The sequence below is a fragment of the Ricinus communis genome, chromosome 5, assembly GCF_019578655.1.
Source record: "Ricinus communis isolate WT05 ecotype wild-type chromosome 5, ASM1957865v1, whole genome shotgun sequence".
Classification (NCBI taxonomy): domain Eukaryota; kingdom Viridiplantae; phylum Streptophyta; class Magnoliopsida; order Malpighiales; family Euphorbiaceae; genus Ricinus; species Ricinus communis.
In genome coordinates, this window is record NC_063260.1 from 29,470,998 (window position 1) to 29,498,650 (window position 27,653).

Consider the following 27,653-nt stretch of genomic DNA (forward strand, 5'->3'; position numbering starts at 1 on the left):
GATTGCTTAAAGGAATAGGAGACTCTGGTTTCATTTTCCTTACAAAGCAAAAGCAGACAAACAGAAGGTAGTTATCACATTCCATCGATGTTACATCAATTTAGTCTTTACATATCCTATCAAATTAACAAGATCCTCTTCATTGTCTTCTTTTTTCCTTTTCTTCTTTCGGTTGCTATGTCTTGCAGTGACAAATTTGGACCGAAACTGCGTGGTTCATGGCTTTGTTTTCACTGGGAAAGAAAGATTACACTTGACATTGACATTGACATACTGAAGCTATGGTGGGTAGGTAGATGAGGTCTCTTATTCTGGATTTTGATCGACGGGGAAGCTCCTTGAAAATGGGTAGGAAGGGATATGCATTGCATTGCATGTGTGATGGGTCATTTTCTGTGCTTTTGAGGATAGGTTTCCAATTCCAAAACAGGCAGATCAAGCAATATTCTTATAACTCTCAGATGCTTTTTATATATTTCAATTATTTTATTTTTACTCTTTAATTGATATTTTTAATTTTTGTTAACCTCAAACTAAAAAAATGAAAAATGAAAATAATTAATACTTTTAAAATTAAAAATAAAAATAATAAAATATAAAATATTTCAATTGCAGTTAAATAATTATTTTTATCTTTTAGAGAGTAGGATTGAGAATGCTTTTAGATCCATATTTCATAAGTATTTTTAATTAGAAATTAAACTTTAAGAACTAAATCAAAAGAATCTTACAATCTTTTGTCTTTAAGATTTTTTATTACAAGTTATTTTCAAATCTATTTTAAAAAAATGATATTTATTTAAAACATTTACTTTTTTTAATTCAATTCAAAAATCATTTTAGTCTCTAATTCACGTTTCTGCCCAAATTGATTCCAAAAAGGAAAAAAAGAGAGTGTCTTAAATTCTTAGATATAAACGCACCGCCTTAAAGAGATCCACGTACTTTCGCGCCACAGGCAAACGGTGCGCACTGCGCTCATTCCTAGTTATTATATAAACCCTTTTGCTGCCTCACTCACTTCTCTCTTTCTCACTCGCTCAAATGACAGACGGTCACCTCTTCAACAATATCTCTCTCGGAGGCCGTGGCGGCACTGTAAGCTCTTTCTCTCTCTTTTTCTCGCTCTCGCTCTCTCTTTCTCTTTCTCTTTCTCTTTCTCTTTGAGCGGTCAATTGCTGTGTATTATTAGCCGAAAAAACAATAATTTTTGTGGTTTTTGTGGTGTTCGAGTCGAGTCACATTTTTTTCTGGGTGCGGTTTGAAACCCTAATTTCTCAAAAAAAAAAAAAAAAAACTTTTCATACTCTCTTAATATCTTTATTTATTTTCTTAATCGGTTTCTTTGCTGGAAATTAGGAAGCGGAAGTGGTGATTTATTATTGGTAAATTATGATTCAGTTTTTGAAACCCTAGTTTCATTTTCTAGCCCTAATTTTATGTTCCTTCGGTGGGATGTTTTTGGGTTTTACATGGTTTAGGTACTCAATATTCGTAGGATAAGGTATCAATGATTGTCATTATTGTTCTTAAGTTTCATGTCTTGGCAGAGAACCCTAATTTATTGGATGTGGTGCAACTTAATTTTTGAGTAAACAATGTTGTTTTTATTATTTTAATTATACTGATTTTGGTGAATTGCGCTGAAGAAGTGAAATGCAGAATTTTTCATCTCTTTTTTGTAATTTTGTTATTTTAGTCATATTGCTATCTATAGCTGCATCCGCCTTGATTAGTTGCTCCACTTGAACAGCTGGACTTCTTGTTGATACCTAATTTATCAGATTTTAGGAATAATATTAAGTCAATTTTTGCTTTGTCTTGCTTTTCAATTTGGGAAGTGAGATATCCTTAAAAGTGGAAAATCGGAATCTAATAAATTAGGCTTGTATGGTTAAATCGTGAAATGCAGAATCCCGGGCAACTTAAATTACATTCTGGGGGGATCCTATGGAAGAAGCAGGGCGGTGGTAAAGCAGTGGAAGTCGATAAAGCTGATATTGCAGGACTGACATGGATGAAGGTTCCGAGGACAAACCAACTTGGTGTTCGAATCAAAGATGGATTATTCTACAAATTCACTGGATTCCGAGACCAGGTACCCTCCATTTTTCTCCTCTTTCTCTTTTCTACTCATTATTTTCACCATTATGATAGTTCTGCATTATTTAAAGGAATCTGACCATTTTACATTTTCTGTTACATGCCTTTATGAACTCGTTGTAACATGAACATGCACCTTAGGACTAGTGGTAAATTGACTTATCATTTTTCGTTTGATAGACCTAATATTTCTCTTATGCAGTTTTCAGTTGTTAATTTATGGAACTTGTTTTTCCTTTTTCCCAGAACTTTCACTACTTTCATAATTTGCATTCTCTTTCTCATTCTGGCCTTGTAGGACCATGCAAACTTGACTAGCTTTTTCCAAAGCAATTGTGGAATAACACTAGAAGAGAAACAGCTTTCAGTCAGTGGCCGTAACTGGGGAGAGGTTGATTTAAATGGTTGGTAACTTTATGTCTATTAATTTCTCGGGCTCATCTAGTTTGCTTTTTGTGTGCCCTTTTATTTTCTTACAATCTTTGTTCTTTATAGTTTTTTAGCCTCTTTACAATTTCTTCCTTTACAGTAACATGCTTTGATATGTGAATCTTTTTTTGATAACTTTTATGACTTTTTCCAGGAAATATGCTTACCTTTTTGGTTGGTTCAAAGCAAGCATTTGAGGTATCTTTAGCAGATGTCTCACAAACACAAATGCAAGGAAAAAATGACGTCATTTTGGAGTTTCATGTGGATGATACAACTGGAGCTAATGAGGTTCGTTTGTATGGTTAAACTGCCATCCGTCAGGATTCTGAATGGTTTTTATTCTTTTTCCTGTTTCACAACATTTTGAGCACATGGGTGATGGATTCAGGTTTCCATTTACCAAATATTTTCTTCACCCTTTATGTGGCAAGTGGAATTATTTATCAGTTCTTGTTTTTTTATTTTGGAAATAATTGTCAGTCCTAAATAAGATGGTGCTGTTTTTTCAGAAGGATTCATTGATGGAGATAAGTTTTCATATACCTAGTAACAATACCCAATTTGTTGGTGATGAAAATCACCCTCCTGCCCAGGTGAGTATTTCTTTCTTCTTGTTATTAATTTTTGTTTGCTGAAACAGGAATCTGTCAGTAAATGTATGAATACCGAAGGATAACTGTTCTCTGTCCATTGATATATTATCATTAACTCTGTACAAGGTTTTCCGAGACAAAATAATGTCAATGGCAGATGTTAATCCTGGAGGTGAAGAAGCTGTCGTTACATTTGATGGTGTTGCAATTCTCACACCCAGGTGCAATCCCGGGAGACTCATTCATATCCATATATGTATCTTGGTGGCTGTATCAAAGATAATCATGATCTTTGACTGTTGCTGTATTGCACTCGGTGATTCTTTGACATTACTTTTAAATCCTGTATATGACTTCAAATGTATTATCATTTTGTAGGGGTCGTTACAGTGTCGAACTTCATCTGTCATTCTTGCGGCTCCAAGGACAGGCCAATGATTTCAAAATTCAGTACAGCAGTGTTGTTCGGCTTTTTTTGCTACCAAAGGTTTCCTTCTCCACCTTTAAGGGCAGTAGTTGTTCGGTTGCATGTGTGTGAAAACTGCTGTTGATAAATTCACTTATGCCTGCTTTTTGTTTCTACAACTTTCTTATTGGCATTCTCTTTGTTGCCTTTTCTGTCTGGTATGGACCTGATAGTAATAGAAAATTTAATGTGATTCCATTTATTTTGCAGTCTAACCAGCCGCATACCTTTGTTATTGTAACTCTTGATCCACCCATTCGTAAGGGGCAAACTTTGTATCCACACATTGTCTTACAGGTACTGTATGCTGTATTGGATTTAGTCACGTTTCTAGTTTTCTTGCTATTGTTGTTCTTTATGCACTTATTATTGATGTTTTTCTTTTTTTCACTCATGCACTAATTATTTGTTATTCTGTCTTGTGTAGTTTGATACCGACTTTGTGGTCCAGAGCACTTTGACAATGAATGAAGACCTTTTGAGCACAAAGTACAAGGACAAGTTAGAACCATCATATAAAGTAATAGCATAGATCTTATTTTCTTGAATCTCTCTCTCTCTCTCTCTCTCTCTCGTCTAGACAATTTCTCTCTCGCTTTTATGGTCTAGACAATTTTCAAGTACTTTTGTATTTTGGAAAGAGAATTGACTTGCGAATTTGTTTGCAAACTTGCAATTCTCTGCTGTTTTAATCAAACAGGGACTCATCCATGAAGTGTTCACAACAATATTGCGTGGCTTGTCTGGTGCTAAAGTAACTAAGCCAGGAAAATTCCGTAGCTGTCAAGATGGTTATGCTGTGAAGTCATCGTTGAAAGCTGAAGACGGCCTCTTATATCCACTTGAGAAAAGTTTCTTCTTCTTACCCAAACCTCCAACCCTCATTCTGCATGAGGAGGTAGTATAAAAAGAATAACATTGAATTTTAAGATTGTGCATGCTGCAGAATGTGTCTGATTTGGTACTTTAATATGAATCTGATGGACAGTTTTTAGGTTTCGACCTGTTGCCTGATATTTCCTTTTTCTCTCGATTCCTGTACTAGATTGACTATGTTGAATTCGAGAGGCATGCAACAGGTAGCTCGAATATGCATTACTTTGATCTTCTTATAAGACTCAAAACGGAGCAAGAGCATCTATTCCGCAATATCCAGAGAAATGAATACCACAATCTTTTTGACTTCATCAGGTTTGTTGCATTATCTCTTGTGGATACAGTGCTTGTGCTTATGTTATTTCTTGACTTCATTTTTTTAATTATCTACACAGTGGGAAGGGCTTGAAAATTATGAACCTGGGTGATATGAAAACCACAAATGGAGTGGCTGCTGTTCTCCAGAATGATGATGATGATGCAGTTGACCCACATCTCGAGCGCATTAAGAATGAAGCTGGAGATGAGAGTGATGAAGAGGTGAAATTATTTCGTTAGTATTTGAACTTTATGGTTTATCTTTCAGAAGCTTAGATTCATGAATTGGTAGTTTGGTGGGACTCATTTCATTTTCATAAATTGCATACACACACAAGCACTCGGACCAATTGTTTGACATTTATGCGTCTTTTTATGCTGATATCATGATTCCAAAATTATCAGGATTCAGATTTTGTTGCTGACAAAGATGATGGAGGTTCTCCTACCGACGATTCTGGGGAGGAAGATTCTGATGGTAGTTTAAGTGGAGATGGAACAGAGGCAAGCCTTTTCTATATCAATTTCTCTTGATAGTTTATTTAAAAAGATTTTTGGTTATATTCTATTGTAACCTTAGTAAATGAATGGCCAATTTCAGAAGCATGTGAGGAAGGAATCTACAAAGGAGCCATCATCCTCTAAGGCAGCTCCTAAGAAGAGATCCAAAGATGGAAATGATGATGGTAAGAAGAAAAAACAGAAGAAGAAGAAGGATCCAAATGCACCAAAGAAGGCGATGTCTGGTTTCATGTTCTTTTCGCAGATGGAGAGGGAGGTAGGCTCAGTGCTTTTTCTTTGGAATCAAATTTAAATATATGATTTAATAACACTATTTGGATATGCTGCTAATCTTATTGTATTGGTTGGTAACAGAATGTTAAGAAAAGTAATCCTGGCATTGCTTTTGGGGATGTTGGAAAAATACTCGGGGACAAGTGGAAAAAGCTGTCAGGTTAATATTTCTTCTGGCCACTTGTGTTCTTTTTTTTTTTTTTTTTCTTGGTTTCCTAATGTGAGTTATTAGAGTGATGTTCCTGCTAAAGTATAAGTCTTTCTCAATGTACCTGCTATTGGTATGCAGCGGAGGAGAAAGAACCGTATGAAGCAAAGGCGCGAGCAGATAAAAAACGCTATAAAGAGGAAGTTAGTGGCTACAAGAACCCGCAACCAATGGATATAGACTCAGGAAATGAGTCTGATAGTGAATAGGTAAATACGACATTTTTGCTTGTGACTTAATATTTAGGTTTTGGGGAATCAATTTCCCATCCTTTCTATTGTCAAACTTATTAGTGCATTTAAGTTTATGCCTATGTATGGCGAAATTTCAGCTATGGTGGTAGCCTAATCTAGTTGCTTTTCCTTGCTTTTTCCACGGCAGAAGGAAAATGATTTTGAATTATACCATCTGAGGATGGACTTACTCGTTATAAGTAGAGTTTTGATTAAAGTAAAAGGAAAAATAATCAAGTCCAGCGTTTGTAACACGTTAGGTTTCTAAAATCCTTAGCAATTTTGAAGTTTTGCAACTCCTTTTGTTTAGAATGATAGAAAGGCAATATTTCTTCATTTCTAGACACTATTAACTGTTGCAATCAATTCAATGTATGTTTTGAAGATGGAGACGGAGGGGAATAATAGAGAATGTTACTCGATTAAATATCAAAATGCTATATTTCCTACGGGCGTGCATGTAAACATCATATAATTTATCTTCCAACTCCATTTTTTAATTACTCTGATACTCTCCTTCCTTATTGATGCAGGAACCAGAGTAAAAGTTAGAAGTAAAGAGTTCATTTCTTTCCTTTTTGTTTTTAAAAATAGAATAACATAATGTACTATATTTTTATTTGAAAAATATATTAAATTTGAAGAATTTATATTGTAAATTCGAGATATAATTATAAAATGAATTGAAAGATGAAGAATTTTTTAATCTAAATTTTAGATTAGTGTGAAATATTTTAAGTATTTCCAGATAAATGTGCCAAAAGTAGTTCATAATTATGGATGTGTTGCTAAAGGGATACATACCCACTTTATCTAATGTATGCTAAATGACTAGATTCTAGCCTTCTAGAATTTTAGAAGCATGCATTTAATGCTTGATTAAGAAAAGTAAAGGATTACACTAAACTTAATTTAGTTAAAGTATATATATATTTCATTCTCTTACCTTATTTGATGCATATTATGGTTTTAAGAGGATTCATTTAATTAAATTCAACATAATTTAAAGAAGAAAACTTTCTTAAGAAGTTATTCATAAACATAAAATGTATTACATAAATTATGTTAATTCCTTCAAATTAAATACTTTTTTTTTTTTTATATATATTTACATGAAGCGAAAATTACTAAAATTAAAAGTAAAAACGTTGCCATCAATCCTACACATAATATTGATGTCTTATAATGTTATGGACAAATAACATGTGATACATTATCTATGATGTTTTTATATCAGTTTTGCTATAGTATCATATTGGTGTTAAATCATGCATTATGGTTGTGCTCTTTATTTAGAAGATAAAATGGAGTCTCTTAACAATGCTATAATAAGTATCTCAACTATTAATATTATCTCAATAATTTTTTATGAAAAAAATAGCTATTAAAATTATTTCAACCAAGATCTTCAAACTTGTTAATCTTTTTGATTTAATTAGCTCCAAATAATAGCAAATAGTGATTATATAATTAAATTATTTGTTAGATAAATTAATTAGTGACTAAAATTAATATATATTTATTTTATATTTATATACAGCAAAATAAAATATTAAAAATTTAAGAGATATATATAACATGTATAATTATGGTCAATATTATATCTTCAGTGACTAAATAATTACATACTTTAAAGCTATAAACAAAATTAATTAAAAATATGGTAAGAGCATAACCTTTTATTTTTTCTTGATTACTCTTAGTTTTTTATTTGATATTTTAAATAAATCTAAGAATACAATTTTTATATATGTAGGATAATTTTCTTTTTCTATAATGAGAAGCATAGTAATATATCATATATTATTCATGTATGACATGATAATATATCAATGTTATACATAGGATTGATAGCAATTGTTTAACTCCAACTTTTATTAATTTAAGTTTCATATAAATATTAAATTTGAAGGAATTAATATAAATTTGTGTAAATAATTTATATAAATTCAAAATTTAAATGAATAACTTTTTAAAGAACTTTTCTTTTTCATTGGATGTTGAATTATTAATCAAATGGGCGCTATTGAAAATATAACATAAATTAAATAATAAATATATTTATTAATTAAATTTGCTGAATAAGCTAAATTGTATAATAGTTTCTATAAAAAAAAGTCTCTCTAGCTTGCTAGAATCTAGCCATCAAGATTATTTCTTAAAATAAACAAATTATAAACCAAATGAAAATGAAATGTTTCAAACGCTGAAATTAAAGGCAAAAGATGAAGTAAGGAATTTTCAGTGTGAATATTAGTTTAGAATGTAATATTTCAACAAGTCCGATCCAACAAAACATCTCATTATTTGGGCAGGATTGATAAATAGTAAAAGCACAATGGGCAAATGCCCATTTTGTCCACCTCCATAAATAATGGGCACATGCTCTTTTCGTCCAAGTTAGCAATTATGATCCTACTCGCAACTATAGTTTAAGTTCTATCCAAGAGATGACACTTAAATCATAGCTTTTTAAGTAATTTAAGATAGGAAATGCCTAAAGCAAAATTGAAGTGGCTGAAATCAAAAAAATGTTGTTAATCCGATATTCAACTTATTGAGAAATTTATATTGGCTCGAGAATATAAAACGGCGGAAAAACATTAGATGTTTCTGTATTATAATAATTAAGACAAAAACAATTGGTGTATTTATATGATGCGAAATAACAACAAGAAGATAACTATAAAAATATAAATAAACATATTAATGTATGAATTATTATAAATAATTATTTTTCAAAAAATATCAAGGTAAAAGAACGAGCAGTAAAATTTTAGGATTTCAAAATTTGTTCCCTTTCCCATATCTATATCTTCCATCCTATTTCCTTTTCCCAAAAAAGAAACAAAAAAATAATAATAATAAAAAAAAAAATGGAAACACGAACAAAAATAACATGAATAAAATTGATCTCATTCGCACGTTCCTTTATGCTTCTCAGATACTAAACATGCCTATCTCTTCATTCAGGCTCAATAAAAACATTAGTTATATTTCCAGACATACTAAACTAACATTTTCTGCCTGGAATGCAGTTCAGGGCCCCCGCAAAACGTGTCAGCCTAGTAGCATAAATTCCAGGCTTAGCTTTGATAAGGTACTTCTTGCTTGGTTTCACCTTCAGTTTAGGATCCCCAGATTGAACAAAAAATGCTCCATTCATCAGTAGATCACCCTCTGATCTCCATGTCCACTTCTTCCATTCAGCTTCTGTGGCGTAATCTCTTTTCGTCACCTATATCCAATCCAATCCGAACAAATACAATTTCAGTATATGGAGAATGTACAGCTAATACATCTGATCAGAGGAATTGCTGATGGGCTAAGTTTGTTTACCTCTTTGAGATATTGATTGTCTGGGGCAATAAATCTGTTGCCCTGACTAATAATGGTAGGATGCATGCTGCCACCAATGGCGTACAGTAACCAGTTGGTGTAGTCATTGTTAACAACATGAAAGAAACCCCACCTGCATCTTGGCATTCTTTGCACTAGTCCTTGACCGAAATGATTGAATGCAACTGTTACTTGCATGAATTGATCACCTGAGAAACTATCACTTGCACCCAACAAGATCACCTGGAAAACATTTTCATACAGGATAAGAAATTCTTATGGTGATTAATTCACGATGTGAGACTAATTGATGAAAACTTACATCATTATGGTGGGTGAAGTGAGAATTTGAAATGGTGATACCAGTGGATCCTTGAATAGCATCAATAAGCCCATCTTGGCAGCGAGACATAGAAACATGATCAATCCAAACATTTGTTGAACCAAAGATGGAAATACCATCACCATCACTGTTAGTCCTGATGCCAAAATGATCAATTGAGTCTCTAATCATGCCACCGCTAGCAGCTGAAATGTGATGAATATGTAGTCCATGAATAATGACATTTTTGACAAACTGTATAGTAATACCAGCACCATAAGCAATATGCACATTAGCTCCACGCCCATCAATTGTCTTATCATTATTAATAATTAGCTCCTTTTGCAACTTGATGTTCATGTCGCGGGCAAAATAAATCCACAACGGTGCTTTTTGAATCACAGCATGGCGTAAAGTTCCTGGTTTAGGATCCACCACGTTGGCATCTGTATTATCAGTAACTACATAGAATTTTCCAGCTTTTCCTCCGGTAGTTCTCCGACCGAAGCCAAGTGCACATCTTGCTAGCCTTTTTCTGTTTTTAGCCCAGTTCTTTCTGCACCTCCAGCATCGGTCAATCGGGTTGGTTGTGTGACATGGACCTTTGTAGAGTCTCTTCCCTTGCCTCAGGTTTCTCCTTGTGCTATTCGTTTCCTTTTCAAACTCCTTAGTGAAGTTTCCCTTTGTCTCATTCCACTCATCATTATCATCTTCATTTTCCTCATTATTATCATCATTTGTGTTTTCTGCTTCGCTAAAAGAGCTTGTAGTATTGACTTCTCCCTTACCAGAGCCCACAGTTCCATTCTTTTCCTTGCCCCTACAACCAACAAATGTTAATCTTACAGCTTAAATATTTATTTAGCTATTCTTGGATATTATTAGACCTCTTCAGCCAGCTCGGTTCAACTCGAATGATCAATATTACGTACCTAATGTCTAAGCCTGATTCGCTTATGAAAATATAATATATATAGAAAAATATATCTGGATTTTAAGAGCTTGGTAATAAAAATCCAATCCAAACTTAAACTAACTTTCGTACTATATTGAACAGACCCTATAAGTAAACATGTTTGGACGTTACTAGTTATAAACATAAAAGAAAGAAGCAACCTATTTCCTCTTGTTGGTTCAGTTGTAACATGTAATGGTGAATGTGGTGGTAAAAAGAAAAATAAAAAACTGGAAATATAAACATATGAAGAGTATATAGAATGTCAGATTAATTACTCATTTGTTTGATTGTTGAATTCCGTGGTGACTTCTAAAGGGTTGGCTACATAGGCATCCATCATATTCTTCTTAGCTTCCTCAGCTCGTTTCTTCCATACCTCATCATAATACCCAATATCTGCATTCAAGATTGGAATGATGGAGGCAAAAGCCAAGACAAAGATCACCACTAGCTTTTCCACCTCCATGTTTTACTTGTAATCTTCCCTGCAAGTGCTATATATTTCTCTTCTTCTCTTTTTCTTTTTTTCCAACTTATTTTTCTTTCTGTTCCCTATGGAATGTTAAATATTAATAGATCAAAGTCTAGGGTTGAACCTCGGGCACTTTTCTTTTTTGGTGCAGATTAAGGAAATGGGTTCATACCAAACTAGACCAAAATGAACTGGACCTAGGTAGTATTTTGTAGAGAGATGAACACCAAGCCATGCTAATGAGTAGTTGATTGTGTTTAAATACTTTCCTGACAATGTCACTGCCACTATAATTAGAAGCGATGATAGTGGACAACCATATTTCTTTTTGACAGTTGACAGTTCGGTTAACGGTTTTTTTGCAATGATACAAAGTAATTGATGGTGCAAATTACACCCCATTTCCACCACATATGCTGTCTATTTTATCCTTTATTTTCGACACATGTATGTGGGCTAAGAATGGCTCATCATATTCATTCAATTCCTACAATTAGTATGTTGTAGCAAATGCATGTTATCTACGTACGTCTGTATACTGTTCCAACCCCCGGTTTGATAGAGCTCTAAATATAATGCAACAGCTTGAATATAAGTTTCCGTTTTAGATGGATCGACACATCTTCCTTCATGTTAGGTAACATTGCCATTTGCATCCATATTTGATAGCAAAATTTAGAGTTGAATATCTGCTGGTTTTAGGCCAAGAGAGCGACTTCCAATTGTGTTAGTCTATTATCTGAATCCATCAAATTTCGTAATTACTTTTTCTTTTTCTTCTACAAGTTAACAAGTTTTTGCCCATCTAATAGTCAAAATTAAAAATTAATGATTTGATGATATAAACCTCCAAATTTATCTATAAATCAAATGCTTTATAGAAAATATATAATATATATAAAATAAAATATTTATATAGGAATAATAGTTATAAAAAAATTTACTCTCAATTTGAGCCAATTGTAAATAAAAGTAAACTCTATATTATAATAAGTATATAATTTTCATAATTATAAATTTTTATCAATCTTATTTTAACTAAGAGTTAGCAAAAGTCTTAGAAACACATAAAAGTTTGATGATGATGATGACGATGAATGTTATCTTTAACACAAGTCTTTGCCTGCAAAATACTATACAACAAAGAGGCTCAAAAATAAGAGGGGAATTAGAAGCATTGGAAAGTTTTGATGATTTGAAGTATTCAAAATATAGAAAGCTGGGAATCCGATTCCCATAATAGCACAAATAAATCAAGTCTATAAAAGGGAAACCCACTTAGCGTTTCTCAAGGAGGGAAAAGAATGTTTTGTGGACTTTCAGTTTATTTTGCTTTGTTAAATTGTTCGATTTATTAAAAAGGGCAAAACAAAAAAAAAAAAAAATAGTTTTTTTTTTTTTTTTTTTTTAAAGCCGCAAGAAGAGTACATAGAAATATGGATTAATCACAGAGAATTTCCAATTCAAAAAGTAGGATATGTAAGTCAATTGTGCGATAATGGAGTGGCGGTGAAATGTATTTTAATAATTAGCCTACTTTCTTTACTTATATACTAATTAATAACATAGCAGAAAATCGGTAATCATTGAATGTTTTACACTCGGACCATGAAAAATGATTTATAATTCATGCATATTTGCAACTCATTCATTGAGAATAAATTTAAAAAGACTATATATATATATCAAATAATTAGAGGGTATCTGTAATATAATATTTAAATGTAAAATACTTAACCACTGCGATATAGATTCCTAAAGTTAGTCTTACCCTAATTTTAAAAACACGGAGATGTTCATATATTCTCAATCTAGCTACTGAGAACTGGATTTGCAGCAAATACGGACTTCCCCAATTGGACTGTGCCTTTTCTGCGAACTAGATACTACAATTCAACTGACCAAATTCAGTGTGCAGATAGCACATGCGCACGAGACGAGGCAAACCAGTCCTGGCTAATTCTTTTTCCAGTTTGGAATCGTGGAACCATTGATCAGTTGTATAGATATGAGGTCCGTGCCGGACTTGGGTCAGGGTTAGACGAGGGTACTCTCCTATAGTCCGCATGGTAAGTTGTATACAAGTCATATACAGCAAACAATATGCTTCCATCTATATATGCAAAATCCTCTACTGCATGTTATTATTCTCTTCACTTTCCGACACATATATTCTTTAGGTCCTTGTGAGTATGCTTTCATAGTTGTCATAGTTCCGACATATGGAACCTGAAAAGAACTGTATGGGGGGACAAATTCATCGATCTTGAAAGTAACCTCTGATTAATTTCTGATCTTGAGCTTGTGCATTAGCTATTGCCCTTAATTAATATGCAGACTAAAAAACTGATCATAAAATTAGAACTATAATTACACTTTATGCCAGCATCTATCTACCTTTTATGCTCTGATCATATAGTCACTATCAAACAATCTTAAAAGATCTAATCTTGTAAAGATCTCATCTGCACTTATAGTGCCCTACAATTATATGTCTCGCCATAGTTTTAGAAGGTTTCAAACAATTGGCTATTAGATGATTAGTACCTACAAAAGAATATATATATATATATATATATTAAAAAGAAAAAGGAGGAGAGAAAAGGTGTTCATTAGACAACTTGTATGTAAAGAAAAAGATGCATATATAAGATCCTTTATGTCAATGGTTTAAATACATGTGTTAATGGAAGTTGTTGCTTAGAATGATCTTACAATTTTTGCACCAAGAAACCCTTAAATCTGTTACAATCAAGCTAATATGGGATGCAAGGAATTCTCGGCAGGTCACCAGCAAAGATATATTGCATTTTCTGGTAACAAAGGCAAGTTGAAGAAAGAGACAATAGGGCTTTTTGTCAAAAATTTCACATTTTTTTTTTTAAAGTGAATTCCCCACTACACTTATTCTCATACTTTTGACCTTAATTTAGCAAAAATTCTTCCTTACCACTGTCATCAATGCAGTATAATTACTTCCCTTGCAATTCACTTCTTTATTCTTCCCCTATGCCTCAGGAAAACTAAATATGGGAAAAAAGAAAACTACATCATAAGCTTAAACTGGAAAAAACTACCATTGCTGGTAGCATATATGCACTTTCTATTTCCATGGTTGAGATGGAAAATACTAGTTACAAACTTACCAACCAAAAGGCGAAAAGAACAGTTCTGGTTGTTCTAACTAAACTGTAATAAAGAAATGGATGTTTGCATGGACAAAATGATTTATTTTTTTCAAGAAAAGCCTAAAAAAGGAAAAAAAATAAAATAAAATAAATGAATCTTCTTTTAATCTCTGAGATTGAGTTCTTAAAAAGTTAAAGGCTAGTTGAGAAAAATTATAGTTAGTGTCAGCCTATATAACTCTCCTTTGCATAAAGAACCAATGAACCAAAAGCCATCACAGGAAGGAAGTTGGAATCTATCTTTTAACTTAGAGGACAAAAACGCCCTCACATTTCTACAATGATACTTGACCATCACAACAGGTAGAAATAAATAAGCCAAACATATATTATACAAGGGTGTTGCTATCAATTTAAGTGACAAATGTTGATACCCATTTATAGTGACATTAAATATCATTTATTTTAATATTGCTACTTATATTAATGTCATACAAAACGTCATTATACATACAAATTGAAGTAGTATCTGTTCTAATCCATGAAAACCAATTATAACGGTCTCATTATAATAAGACATTCCAATAGATAACACATTTAGCATCCCATAACCTCCTTAATTTATTCATTTTAGTTTTTAAGCCACATTAGATATTATTATTCTAAAAATGTCACTATAATTATATTCCAGGTTATATTTTAAAGCTATAAACAATATTACATGACTAACTAGATCAGTAGCTAAGGGTCAGAGGTTTCAATTTTGATTTTTTTTAATATTCTATAAAGTTAATTTTTTATAATATAAAATTAGACGAAATACTAACACTAATTCACCCACCGAATTTCTAGAAAAAAATAATTTTGATTTTCAAAAATAAAATCACTAGAATTATATACGTAGAAAGGCAGTAATCACGTTATTTTCCTGACACAAAGTCAGACAACCCAAGGTCAGTTTGGGAAATGGGAAGTTTTTATAGTGAAGCTTCTGTTAAACCATGTTATGCTTGCTATATCAACTTTTCATAATATGCTAAAGCAAGAAAGAGGGCATATAAAAGAATTGTTAACAAGGATTCACAGGAAAAATAAAATAAGCTCGTACACATCTTCAACCTTGGTTCACCAGTTCTTCTCCTTTCCATGATTTCTTTAGCAGATGTCTACCATGTGGTGGCTTCAACAGTTCCGTTATATTTCTCCATGTTATTGGCTTACATCTCTATGAAATGGTGGAGACTCTTTACACCAAATCAGTGTGCAGGCATAAACATGTTTGTTGCTAAATTTTCAATTCCACTGTTATCATTTCAAGTTATCTCCAACAACAACCCCTACAAAATGAACCTCAAACTTATATTTGCTGACTTTCTTCAAAAACTATTAGCTGCTTTAGTACTCTTAGCAATCACCAAGATCAGCTCTAGAGGAAGGTTGAATTGGATCATCACTGGTCTCTCTCTGTCAACATTGCCTAACACTTTGATATTGGGAATCCCACTTTTGAAGGCTATGTATGGGGCTGAAGCAGAGGCACTTTCACAGATAGTTGTCTTACAAAGCTTAGTTTGGTATAATTTGTTGCTGTTCCTGTTTGAGCTAAATGCAACCTATGCAGCTCCAGTGGCACCATCTTCAGAAACTACAGGTAGTCTATATACAATATTTTCAGATTTTGCATTTTATAGGTAGCAATACCCAATTCCATGTGGAGACTATCAAGTCCTAAATTCCAATTTTAACTCTCAGACACGAACAGTGTTTCGATTTCAGTCCTGCTCAGTCAACTTTCTCACTAGAAGATAACTCAAGTGGGCCCTCAACAACATATTAATTATCTTCCCATTTCTTTTTCCTTTTCTGATCATCTTTCAGTTAGTTGTCTTCATTCCGGCTGCATGACTACATCTTTTGAGATCCTTCCCAGAAACAATCCTAGGATGAAAATTAATTTAAAAATTGACATGTGCATCCATTCCCATAGCCTATTGCATAGTTAATATTACTAGTAGAACAATGCTTAATATGTTTTCCTGATGTTTACGGATGACACTTATTTGCTTGCTTGTTTAGAGAGCTATGCCACACTCTAATAGTCCATTGTTATAAATTCTGTACTGTAAAAGACACATCTTGATTTTGTTTATTGACTTTAATGTACTTCAAAAGAATATGGTTTCTTTCTCATTTTAAGGAGACCAGGAGGCCCCTCAAGAAGCACAATCAAAGGAGGAAGAAGATGAAACAAATACAAGTACAACAAGGAGAGCAAAAACCATGGTCATTCTCTTGACAGTGGGGAAGAAGCTGCTGAGAAATCCCAATTTCCATGCAACTCTGCTGGGTCTGATATGGGCAAGCGTACACTTCAGGTATGTTTTTGCATAAGCATCATAGGAACAGATTTAAGGAAGAATGTTCATATTACATGATTGATGGAACAAGGATGGACCGTTTTCAGGTGGGATGTAAAACTGCCAGACATTGTTGATAAATCTATACGGATATTGTCAACAGGAGGGCTCGGTATGGCAATGTTCAGCTTAGGTACATATGATCATATACCAGTACATGCTTTTGAAAAAAGAAAAAATAAATTAATTCTACAAATTTTGAGGTCACATTTCTAATTTCATACATTCTAATAGGCCTGTTCATGGCATCACGCCCCAATATAATAGCATGTGGCGTTCGAATGGCAGTGCTATCTATGTCAATGAAATTCATTTCAGGCCCTGCTATAATGGCAGTTGCTGCCCTTGCGGTTAGAGCAAGGGGCACAGTGTTCAAAGTGGCCATTGTGCAGGTAATAAAATAAAAGATTTTGTTTTCTTTGATCATCTATTCATCAGGATACAAGGTTAAACAATGTGTTTCGGCACTGCAGGCAGCTCTACCTCAGGGGATTGTTCCATTTGTCTTTGCTAAAGAATACAACATTCATCCAGACATATTGAGCACAGGGTAACTAATACTTCTTGTATCCATCCCAATCCCAATATTAAATCCCTATTTATGCCTCAATTAAATTTTAAGACATGCTCCTTTTTTTTTCTTTTTTTTTTTGCTTTTTGTTGTCACAGGGTAATTTTTGGCATGCTCATTGCACTGCCAATAGCTTTGGCCTACTACTCCCTATTAGCATTATGAAATCTAAGAGAAATGCAACAGAAACTCCAGAAACAGCAAATTTGTATACACCTCCAGAAAAAGGGATAAAAATTTAGAAGTCTCATTCTGTTTGTTCAACTTTCATCTTTTCCTTCCTATTATTTTGGAAAGTTTGTTCAATTTTCTGAAATGTTAACGTAATGCGTATGACACTTTTTTTTTTTTTCCTTTTGTATCTCAAGAAATATAAAATGTATTTATGAGAAAAATTAATTAACAAGCTAATGCAAAGAATGAAACAGTCAGTTATGCACAAGTGATTTTTCAATTATAAATTATCATTAGTTAAATGTAATATAAATCTAATGATAATATGAGAAGAGATCAGGTGAGAATTGGGTATCATTTTATTGATTTTTGAACTAATATACACCAGTAGCTTGGCATAAAAACAACCGTATCTTGTGTCATAATACAAATGAAAACTGAATAATAATAATAATAATTCATTTGGCATAAATGTTCGATAATCACAGCCACAATAATTATTATAAATACAAAAAATATATTAAATTAAATTATATTTCTCTTAGTTTCTCTAATCAATTATGAGAATAAAATAAGAAGTACACTCCCAATATATGTTACATTGTAGAAACCATAATTAAAATGCGATATTATAAAGCTAAAAAATTAGGTGTTGTCAGGGTGGACCGCAGGACGTCAATTGCGAAGCATCCCTCCTTTACAATAAAAGCTTTATCAGAATTAGTTCCACAGATGCATGCATGGGTTATCACTTTCAACAAATTTTGTGTTCCACAAGTGTTCTTTTATATGTCTTTATTGATTTCATTCTCCAGTTTCTGAGTTTTCTACTTTCAAGTTTCGACTAGGATACGTTTCATAAATTTAATGAAAAAGTCATTATTTAAAATAATATATTTTTTCTATCTCATTAATTATTCTTTCCGTCTAAAATTTATAATTAACTTTCAATCTCCATATAAAATAAAATAAAAATCTTTTTAATTTTTATCACTTTTTCTATAATACCCTTGTTGAATTTGTTTTTTTTTTTATTTTATTTCTAGACACTTTCTTAGTCATTAACATTGATTGAGGTTCAAATAAAAGTACACATTGTATTAAAAAAGTCAAAATATTTATTCGATAATAATTACAATTTCAACGAAAAAGGTAGAAATTTAATTATAGTTTATGATATTTATTTGTTGTAGATTGAGGAAAGTATTTAAAGAAAATATAGAAAAAAAAACTATTCATTTTGAGTAAAATTAAATTAAATTGACTTACTTCATTCAGTTATTTTTCTAGTTAATCCGTTTTTAACTACGTAAGAATTAAAATAATTTTAGTTAAATTTGGTTTTGATTATAAAATATGAGTTTAATCGAACCTAACCGAAAATAATTAATATATTATAAATTTAATATTTTAAAATCTATTAGATTTAATTAATTTAGAAAAATAAATAAATAATTTTTTCTATTATGAATGTAAAATATGAGTATATTTTTGAAACAAAAAATAGGATTTTATTTGATCTAAAAATATTAATCCTATGAGTTGGATTTTATTTATTAAAAATTTAAAGCTTTCAGTTTTAGGTTGGCAAAATTCCAACGGTGATAAGATAGAATTAAAATGAAAGCAAAAATGTGACGTCCAATTCTTTGCGTTAAGCGTATAAAATAAATAAATAAATAAAGACAAAATAATAGGAAAAGATAAATAAATTAAAGGAATACTAATTGTAAATGTTAATCAACCCTCTGTCTGGTTAAACCTAAACAAATCCATTTCATTTTCCTATTAACAAGATCACGTAATCATCAAGAAATATCAGATATATCTCAATCAACGGTCAACACTCTCTTGTCCTCTACATCCAACGGCTGGGATTTCATTATTTAATTACTGAATAAATCTAAACAAATGGCATCGACAAGAAAATTTTAGGGTTTTTTGGATCAGTATAAAAGAACCCAGAAGCCCCATTTTCAATCCCATTTTGAAGCTATACTATTAATTACAGCTCTCTCTTTCTATTTGGCTTTTCTTTTTGTATTTTTGTTAATTTTTGGTAACCATGGGAAAGGGTCCTGGTCTCTACACTGAAATCGGCAAGAAAGCTAGAGGTGCCCATCATCATTTCTTTATGTATTTCTCTCTTTTTTTTCCCGTCTATATATATTTTTTCTCATTGTGGATTTTTCACTTATTTAGATGGGTAATTAATTATTTGTTAATTCGTTGGGTTTAAATGAAATTGTAGATCTATTATACAAGGATTATCAGACTGATCAGAAGTTTACTATCACTACATACTCTCCTACTGGTGTTGTGAGTTCTTATTATTTCCTTCTGATTGTCATTTGGATTTTATTTTACTTTACATTTCTTTTATTTCTTTTATGTGTAATGGTCTTATAGATACCGTACTTGATAGAATTTATTTTGAAATAGCTTGTAATTGTTGTTTGTTGAACTATTATTGTATACCCTAATCAAGGGTTGTTTGCTTTGCATTGTCTATTTTAATTTTTTTTTAACCACAGTAGTATTTACTGATACGTCCTTCTTTTTTTTTTTTAATTTAAGAAATTGAGTTTCAATATTACCAAATTAACAGTTTATAGTTGATTCATAAATAAGTTTAAATGTCTTTCCAGTTGATTGAATTTCTTTTCCCCATAAGCTCATGCTAATTTTATTTCTTCATCTGGATTATGGCAGGCCATTACTTCTACAGGTGTAAAGAAAGGTGAGCTGTTTCTGGCTGATGTCAATACTCAGCTGAAGCAGAAGAATGTCACAACTGATATCAAAGTCGACACAGACTCCAATGTATGATCGTATTCATGACTTTCTCATTTCATCATTATCTCTTTATTAATGCTTTGTTCTTCTAGTGACTTTAGTTATTTGGTACCATGTCAAGTTTAGTATTGGTATTGGCTTTTTGGTCAGTTTTTATATACTTAGTTATGATTGCTGGCTCTCGAATGTTGCCTATGTTGACTTGCTATTGCTTCCAAGATATATGCAGCATGTTTTTTTGTCTTTTTGACAATTGGCATAACAGGGGCTTATTGTTTGCCTGCATTGGTAGAATTGCAAAGTATGCAAAAAATTATTTGGCTATTGCTCCGATGGTGTTTGAAGATGTCTAATTAGACGTTTTTCTAGATTTTTTCTTGTTTGATTTTGTTATGTCCCGAAAACACTGCTGCACAATGATATAAAATTATATTTGGACAGAATTTAAGGGTTTGAATTACTATTGTTCTAGCAGGTTGATTAAAGTAATGACATGTATGAGAGGAGAAGAAACGTACTCTTTAACCAAGTCTAACAGAACATATATATAATTATAATTTGCATCTTTTCTATTTTTTTCCGCTGGTGTTTGAGTTTCTAGTTCATTCTAGAATCAAGTTTTCATCTATTCATGCATCTGATTAAGTAATGAATCTTCATGCCCAAGAAACCCTTTGAGTTGCGTGGTTCATTCTGGTAATGTATTATAAAATATCAATCAAAACGCAAGCTATATAATTTCCTTTTTTTGTCTTTGTAAATATGCTTGCTTTGCTTTTCTTTATTTCTCCACCAATAGTATCGGTCTGTATTATTCGACCCTTGTTTGTTTGTTACTGTATTGAATCTTTACGTTATATATGATAGTTATGTCGTGTGATAGACCCACAAATAATATTGTCCCACGATCCAAAAAATGCAAATTGTTTATTTTCAGCTGAACTCATTATAAGGATTATGCCGTAAGACTTATTTGTTCTATTAAATTATTAAAACTTTTGAACTTTATACACCCCAAGTTAAGGCTCTGCCTTGTCTTTCCTGCATGAAATTGTTAAGGATTAAGGAGGAGAGGTTTGACATCCTCGATCGTTTATCCGTTGGTTATTCTGTTTCTATATTTAGTGCTGGAATTATATGTAGGCAATGAAAACTTGTCTATATATGGTTTTGTATGTCTTATAATTATTGTTCTTCTCTAAGAGGATTATTTATTGTATCACGTTTCTTTTTCTAAACTCTAGTGCTATTTTATTAAGTTTCTGTGTTGAACTTTCATCATCTTACTTAGAATCTGTATTGCTATTCAGCTCTTTACAACCACTACAGTTGATGAACTTGCTCCTGGCCTGAAGACTATTTTGAGCTGCAAACTTCCAGATCAGAGGTCTGGCAAGGTAGGCTAAATACTTTTAACAGATATATTTCTTATCTACAAAATTTAACGAGGAAAACTTCTATTTTTCTGCTTTCTTTGTTACATTAAGAACATCTGATATGGCCTGTTTCATCTGTTGTTTGTAACTTCTCCCTTATTTCTGAAATTTAACTATTACCTGATCTATGCACCAGCTGGAGATTCAATATCTGCATGACTATGCTGCTGTAAGTTCGAGTGTTGGATTAGCACCTAATCCTACTGTTAACTTCTCTGGTGTGATTGGAACCAATGTTGTCTCACTTGGTACGGAACTGTCATTTGACACGAAATCTGGGAACTTCACAAAATGCAATGCTGGATTTAGCTACTCAAATGCAGACCTGATTGCTTCATTGACTCTGTGAGTGGCTTTCACTCTTTTAGTTGGAATGTAGGGGAAATCTGGATTCTCAACCAGTATCCAAGCATCTATGGACATTTATGCATATATGCACATTTATGAATATGACCTTTCTTTTCACTTTGTGTCTGTGTACTGTGGGCAGTATATGTTATATTTTTTATTCATTCAGACATATGATCATCAATCAATACCTATATATTTCCAAAGATTTGCCCCACAATCTTAAAAAATCGTTTTTTTTTATGTGGTGGAATTTTTATTTTTATTTGTGTTGATGAGGTCTGCTTGAGATGCTTAGAACAAGGTATTAGTTTCTTTCTATTCTTAGCATATTCTGGATTGAACATTAAATATAATAGGAACAATATGTGATTGAAGATTATGTTAGTAACTTTAATTACTCTATATGTATAAGCTGGTATTCGTTGGTAAATGCTCAGTATATTTAGTGCATCATATGAATTTATAGCCTTGGTACAGGAATGACAAGGGTGATTCTCTGAAGGCATCCTATTACCAAATTGTGAACCCTGTTCATGCTGTTGGTGCAGAGGTGAGCCATAGCTTCTCCACCAATGAAAACACCATAACTCTCGGTTCCCAGCATGCATTGGATCCACTGACCACAATGAAGACACGAGTGAACAACTTTGGCAAGGCAAGTGCTCTGTTTCAGCATGAGTGGCGACCTAAGTCATTCATCACTGTTTCTGCAGAGGTGGATACCAAGGCTATTGAATCAAATCCCAAGATTGGATTGGCTCTTGCTCTTAAGCCATGAGCTTGTTGTCCCGTTGCAATGAGGTAGTAGGTTGGGCATTACAAACGCAGTATAGCAGTCTCGACTGATTTTTCTTTTATTTTCTCCAATGGTGTAAAAACTTTAGTCTGAGTTCTCATGGTGATACCTCTTTCTATTTGGTGGTTTTGGATGTAAAAATAAAAACCTAGAGGTGTCATAAACCCGTGCTATTGCTGTTTGAGTTCTGGATCTAGTCACTCCCAAGTTTAAACTGAGGTTGAATCCCCGTATTTTGAGAGGGTTTAGTTCATGATTTTGTTCAAATTCTTTGATGGTTATACCTATTCTCTGGTACAAACAGGCTTCTGTTACTCGTCGTTTTGGATGTCTTGTGGTAGATGGTTTTACGAGATTGTTTATCATTTGTTGAATGCCTAGGCCCATTGTCCCCATTCACAATTCCCAATTGGGAATTTAACTCGGAATACACGAGTCGTCTCTTGGGTAATTCCTCGAATAATTTTTTGACTAATTGCTGTATTGCCACTGATAAGGATCGTTTGGTAATTGCTGGATCGAATTCTTAAGATGGACTGCCCAAAGAGTAGAAGGAAGTGGGCAATTGTTGCAATGGCTAGTAATTAGAGTATCTTGATGTTTTAGGCTGTTGCCGTTTTGCATTTGGAGGGCTGATCTTGATGTCAAACAGTGCCATTTTTATCCTCCAAGGATTTGAGAGTTGCGTATCTTCTTTTTGAGAAAAGCATCTTGTAACCGCCTCTTTTAGAAATTATGACGCTTTTCGATCTTTTAGAGTTAGAATGTCTATTAATATCAAAGCCGTAATTTTCTCATCAACAGTAGCAATGGCAATATCAGACTCTGTCGTAATTTTCTCATCAACGGTAGCAATGGCAATATCAGACTCTCTGGCAAGACAAGACGAAGGCATTTAATTATAGGAGTTTCGGTAAAGGAAATGCACACAAGCACAACGGTACTACTGATCTTCAAAGAGTTTCAGCATACACACAAACATTCTGTTGACGTGATACTTTTTCTTTAACTCGGTCACTGCTTACCGGTTAGAAGTTGCCTGAAGCAACCCATCTCGAATTTGGGTGGCAACGTCATTGACGGCTCCAGGTCCATGAGGGATAAAAACTGCTGAGGATTTACTGGTAGCACCAATCTCCTTCATGGTGTCAAAATACTGAGTGATGAGGACCATGTCCAAAACATCCTTTGCTGTGGTTCCTGGCACATTAACAGAGAAACCAAGCACACTGTCTCTTAGACCATCCACAATTGCCTGGCGCTGCCTGGCGATACCCACTCCTGATAGGTATTTGGCTTCAGCCTCACCCTCCGCTTTCTTAATCTGAACTATCTTCTCCGCTTCAGCTTTCTCATTAGCTGCTACCCTCAATCTTGCAGCTACCCAAGTGAATGAAATTTAGTCAGGAAGACGAAATAAGAAAGGAAGAGTTTCCTTTACATGGTATGCTTAAACGAGATGAATCTGAACGAGATTTTATGCAAATCTCACCAGCATTTATTTCATTCATGGCTCTTTTCACATGCTCATCGGGTTCTATATCAACAATGAGAGTCTGGACGATTTCATATCCATAAGCTGACATAGCCTATCAGTTGTTTGAATTGGACAACATTAATCAAGTTTGTTTAAGGACTCCAAAAGATCATAGTGTTCATCAGTTGCACACTCACCTTCTCAAGCTCCTCTTCAACAGCTTTTGCTATTTCGTTCTTCTGCTCGAAAACATCATCCAAGTTTAGCTTTGGAACACTTGCCCTGATCACTGAACAATTTGGCATCAAGTTGTTCATTTACTACATGCACCAGTCAGTAGTAAACATACATGTTCTCTATTAAAGGTTCATAATTTATGGATCATACCATCAAAGACATAAGCTTGGATTTGAGTTCTGGTATTGCTAAGTTTGTAGAAAGCATCGCTTGCTTTATCCGCAAGAGCACGGTATTGAACTGATGCAACAACGTTGACAAATACATTATCCTGCAGAACAAAAGATATATACAGAACTGAGTATAACTATCACCTCAAACTATTAGATGCACTAAGATATTGTGCTTTTTCTCCTCCCGTGTGAATTCTAGCAAGTAAGAAGGCTACGCAATAAATGACTATCACCTTTGTCTTGGTCTCGCAACGAACATCCAACTGCTGCAATCGAAGAGAGAGATGGCCAGCAAGCTGACTTCCGAGGATCCAAGGCATGCAGTGGCATCCAGGATCAAGTACTTCATCAAATTTTCCAAACCTTTCCTTGATGGAAACCGTTGATTGGTCAACGGTAATGCAGCAGAATAGGTTCCCCATTTCAATTACAATATCTGAAAAAAGAAAAAATATAAGAAAAATTAGATGACCTCTATATAGGCTAGGCAGCACAGAATCACAAAAAGAAGCTCAAGGAACAAGTTTATCTGCCATTCTTATTAATAGAGATCATAATCAAGATTTCATAATCTTGCAGTATACAGAAAATTCTGATGCTCTATGAAAGAAAGAATCAGAAGCCAAATTATCAGTTGTTGGAAATATACATAACCTATCAACCTTCACAGACACGTGCGCACAGGTACAAGCTGAGAGAGAGAGAGTTGGTAAAAGGGCAAGGAAGGAGAGTTACAATATCTGAGAAAGCAATGAGTAGTAGAAGAAATACTTATAAATTTCTACATGTATGTACCAACAAGTAACAAGAGAAACCAATTTCATTTGAATAATTTCTTTACCATTAACAAGCAATGCAAGCTATAGGCTGATCTTAGCCGCTTGTATTTGGAGTACACAATACAGTCGTCAGAATCAGAAATACATGTCATCTACAGACAAGTCTATCGAATGGAATAGAAATAAAACTTATTCTATCTCTAAACGTCAGTGCATATAAAGTCAAATTATTGTAATTTAGAACACCAAAAACAAGAACAAGAAGTTGCATAGTATCTTCCTAGTTACTTCATAACTCGGAGATAGTGATTTTTTATTTTGTTTAATAACTCCAGCTAAGCATATAGATTAGTATGGACTAGTAATGGTTGTTAATAGAATTAGTAAACTTGCCAACTGGAAATTCTGATATCTGCAAGCATAAGAATTAGAATTATTGGTGCAAAGCAAATTCATTTCTGACATGGTACTTATTATCTTGTATAGATTATGGATTTTGTTGATTAAGAAAGGTAACCACTTGAGGGACATTTCCAAGGAAATACTTGGAAAGAAAATCATTGTATTTGTCATAATCAAGTAAAATGTTTACTTTCTACAGATAAAACACTTAATCCTGAAAAGATCTGCAAAGTAGAAGAAATTATTCAGTACTAGTTAAAACTCAAAACTTTAGATAAAAAACTTAAACATGCATAGCTGCTTTATTTTTCATAGATCACATGATTTTGATATCTCTACAACAAGACCCAAAAAAAGTTACTTTACTTTTTCATTTTTCCTCGCAATTTTGTTTTTTCAGATATCAGAAAGAAAATAAATAGCCCAGAGCATATAACCAAGGAAAAGAACACCTAATTTCTGTCTAAATTATGATCAAACTATCTAACCGTTAGAACACCCAATTTCTGTCTAAATTACGATGAAACTATCTAACCGTTGGTTACTGCTGTGTGTTCCCAATTCCCAGTATTGGTTTCCAATTTTGCTTATGAGAAACCCAGAAATAAAGAAAAGGAAAAAAAAGAGTTTATAGAGATAGATTACCTTGCACAGAACAGAGTACAAGAAATATCTTCTAAGATTATTTCTCAGAAACTGAACTTAAAATGATTCTTTTGCTTAGTGACCTTTTTGAAGCAAGAACTCTCCATATGATGGTTAAAGTTACTGATTGCTACACACAGACACTTGAAGCAAAAAAAATTGTATAAATTACCAAGTGTTGTTATCATCAAAAGGTTCAACAAGGAGTTTCTACTCTCATTATACTTGGGTATGACTAAGGCCTAAGCAGCAGATCAGAGTACTGTTATTAGTCAAAAGTTAAAAGTCGTACTATCCAATTCTTAAGGTCTGCTGGTTCAATAGCCAATGAGTGTTAGATCCTGAGTGCTTCTTGAAAGTGACTAGAAATCTTTAAATTAGCCCAGTCACAAATGGAACCAAATTTCAAAGGAAACAACCCAACTGCCATAAGACAATGAACTAAAGAATTTTTACTCTTTCGGGTGTTGCAGGGGAGCTATCCACTTGGGTAGTCTCGCAATACACATCTGTTCCACCAAAAAAAAAATACACATCTATGTTTTTTCCATTCTGAAAAATTAATAATAAATGAGCTTTTTATCAAAAAGAAAAAGTGAAAAGACAATGAACTAAAGAACTGTGAGTAGAACATTATGCAAATTAAGCTTCTTCCAAGAAAAAAAAACCACTACATCCGATCAGAAAGGCTTCCATCTATTATTCTAACACCTCAGCTCAGTAAACATTGTGAATAGGCCCATGTTTCATAATACTCTACTTTCACACTATTGGCTCGATGCTGGAGATACCAAACTGGAACTGGCAGACAAGACAACAAGCTTAAAAAGAAAAAGAGAAGAGAGGCTGTTGTAATGGTGAAGAGGGCAAAGTGGCATCACTGAATTATGAGATTCAAAATCAAAGAAAAATGTTTTATTAATTGATTTCATACTTTCTTCAAGCCAGCAATCTAACTGGACATAAGCATGCACATATAGGGCCTCTTCAAGGGAACAGGTTTCCTTTGGCAAGAACGAGAAATAGAAAGGAAGTGCGTTCTTTCAGGGGCCTTATGTCCTTCCTAGTTCACAAAAGTTTGAGGTTTTATAATACTAATAGTACAAATACAACCGCATACAAATAAATCGTTTTTGCAAAACATGTTACTAAATTT

General features: G+C 33.1%; 5 protein-coding genes across 10 annotated transcripts; 3 read left to right on the forward strand and 2 right to left on the reverse strand.

Moving 5' to 3' along the window:
* Positions 1-941: 941 nt before the first annotated feature.
* On the forward strand, positions 942-6,670 carry LOC8276028 (FACT complex subunit SSRP1). 2 transcript variants are annotated; one of them, XM_002517427.4, is made up of 17 exons: positions 942-1,098; positions 1,913-2,098; positions 2,402-2,507; positions 2,687-2,823; positions 3,045-3,128; positions 3,255-3,349; positions 3,507-3,615; positions 3,805-3,891; positions 4,022-4,114; positions 4,295-4,492; positions 4,640-4,785; positions 4,866-5,010; positions 5,194-5,292; positions 5,390-5,566; positions 5,665-5,743; positions 5,873-6,000; positions 6,558-6,670. In XM_002517427.4, exons 1-16 carry the CDS (start codon positions 1,045-1,047, stop codon positions 5,998-6,000), a joined length of 1,923 nt encoding a protein of 640 aa, XP_002517473.1. In that variant the 5' UTR covers positions 942-1,044; the 3' UTR covers positions 6,558-6,670. The 2 variants fall into 2 exon arrangements, with proteins under 2 accessions (XP_002517473.1, XP_025012801.1); XM_025157033.2 differs by lacking the exon at positions 6,558-6,670 and having other exon boundaries at positions 5,873-6,125.
* A 2,034-nt stretch (positions 6,671-8,704) lies between these two features.
* Positions 8,705-11,357, reverse strand: LOC8276027 (pectate lyase). Its single transcript, XM_048373743.1, has 4 exons — positions 10,919-11,357; positions 9,686-10,505; positions 9,364-9,606; positions 8,705-9,262 (listed from the first exon to the last, which is right to left on the reverse strand). Exons 1-4 carry the CDS (start codon positions 11,107-11,109, stop codon positions 9,038-9,040), a joined length of 1,479 nt encoding a protein of 492 aa, XP_048229700.1. The 5' UTR covers positions 11,110-11,357; the 3' UTR covers positions 8,705-9,037.
* A 3,952-nt stretch (positions 11,358-15,309) lies between these two features.
* On the forward strand, positions 15,310-17,581 carry LOC8276026 (auxin efflux carrier component 8). Its single transcript, XM_002517425.4, has 6 exons — positions 15,310-15,894; positions 16,441-16,618; positions 16,708-16,793; positions 16,895-17,052; positions 17,134-17,210; positions 17,330-17,581. Exons 1-6 carry the CDS (start codon positions 15,390-15,392, stop codon positions 17,394-17,396), a joined length of 1,071 nt encoding a protein of 356 aa, XP_002517471.2. The 5' UTR covers positions 15,310-15,389; the 3' UTR covers positions 17,397-17,581.
* A 1,729-nt stretch (positions 17,582-19,310) lies between these two features.
* Positions 19,311-23,037, forward strand: LOC8276025 (mitochondrial outer membrane protein porin of 34 kDa). Its single transcript, XM_002517424.4, has 6 exons — positions 19,311-19,519; positions 19,657-19,724; positions 20,118-20,228; positions 21,512-21,598; positions 21,774-21,982; positions 22,466-23,037. Exons 1-6 carry the CDS (start codon positions 19,471-19,473, stop codon positions 22,764-22,766), a joined length of 825 nt encoding a protein of 274 aa, XP_002517470.1. The 5' UTR covers positions 19,311-19,470; the 3' UTR covers positions 22,767-23,037.
* Positions 23,038-23,657: 620 nt separating this feature from the next.
* LOC8276024 (hypersensitive-induced reaction 1 protein) lies at positions 23,658-27,531 on the reverse strand. Of its 5 annotated transcripts, XM_048374815.1 has the most exons (7): positions 25,513-26,058; positions 25,326-25,411; positions 24,905-25,107; positions 24,649-24,769; positions 24,459-24,550; positions 24,277-24,373; positions 23,658-24,164 (listed from the first exon to the last, which is right to left on the reverse strand). In XM_048374815.1, exons 3-7 carry the CDS (start codon positions 25,091-25,093, stop codon positions 23,806-23,808), a joined length of 858 nt encoding a protein of 285 aa, XP_048230772.1. In that variant the 5' UTR covers positions 25,094-25,107; positions 25,326-25,411; positions 25,513-26,058; the 3' UTR covers positions 23,658-23,805. The 5 variants fall into 5 exon arrangements, with proteins under 5 accessions (XP_048230772.1, XP_048230774.1, XP_048230771.1 ...); XM_048374817.1 differs by lacking the exons at positions 25,326-25,411; positions 25,513-26,058 and adding an exon at positions 27,432-27,531; XM_048374814.1 differs by lacking the exons at positions 25,326-25,411; positions 25,513-26,058 and adding an exon at positions 26,498-26,766.
* Between the last annotated feature and the right edge of the window lie 122 nt (positions 27,532-27,653).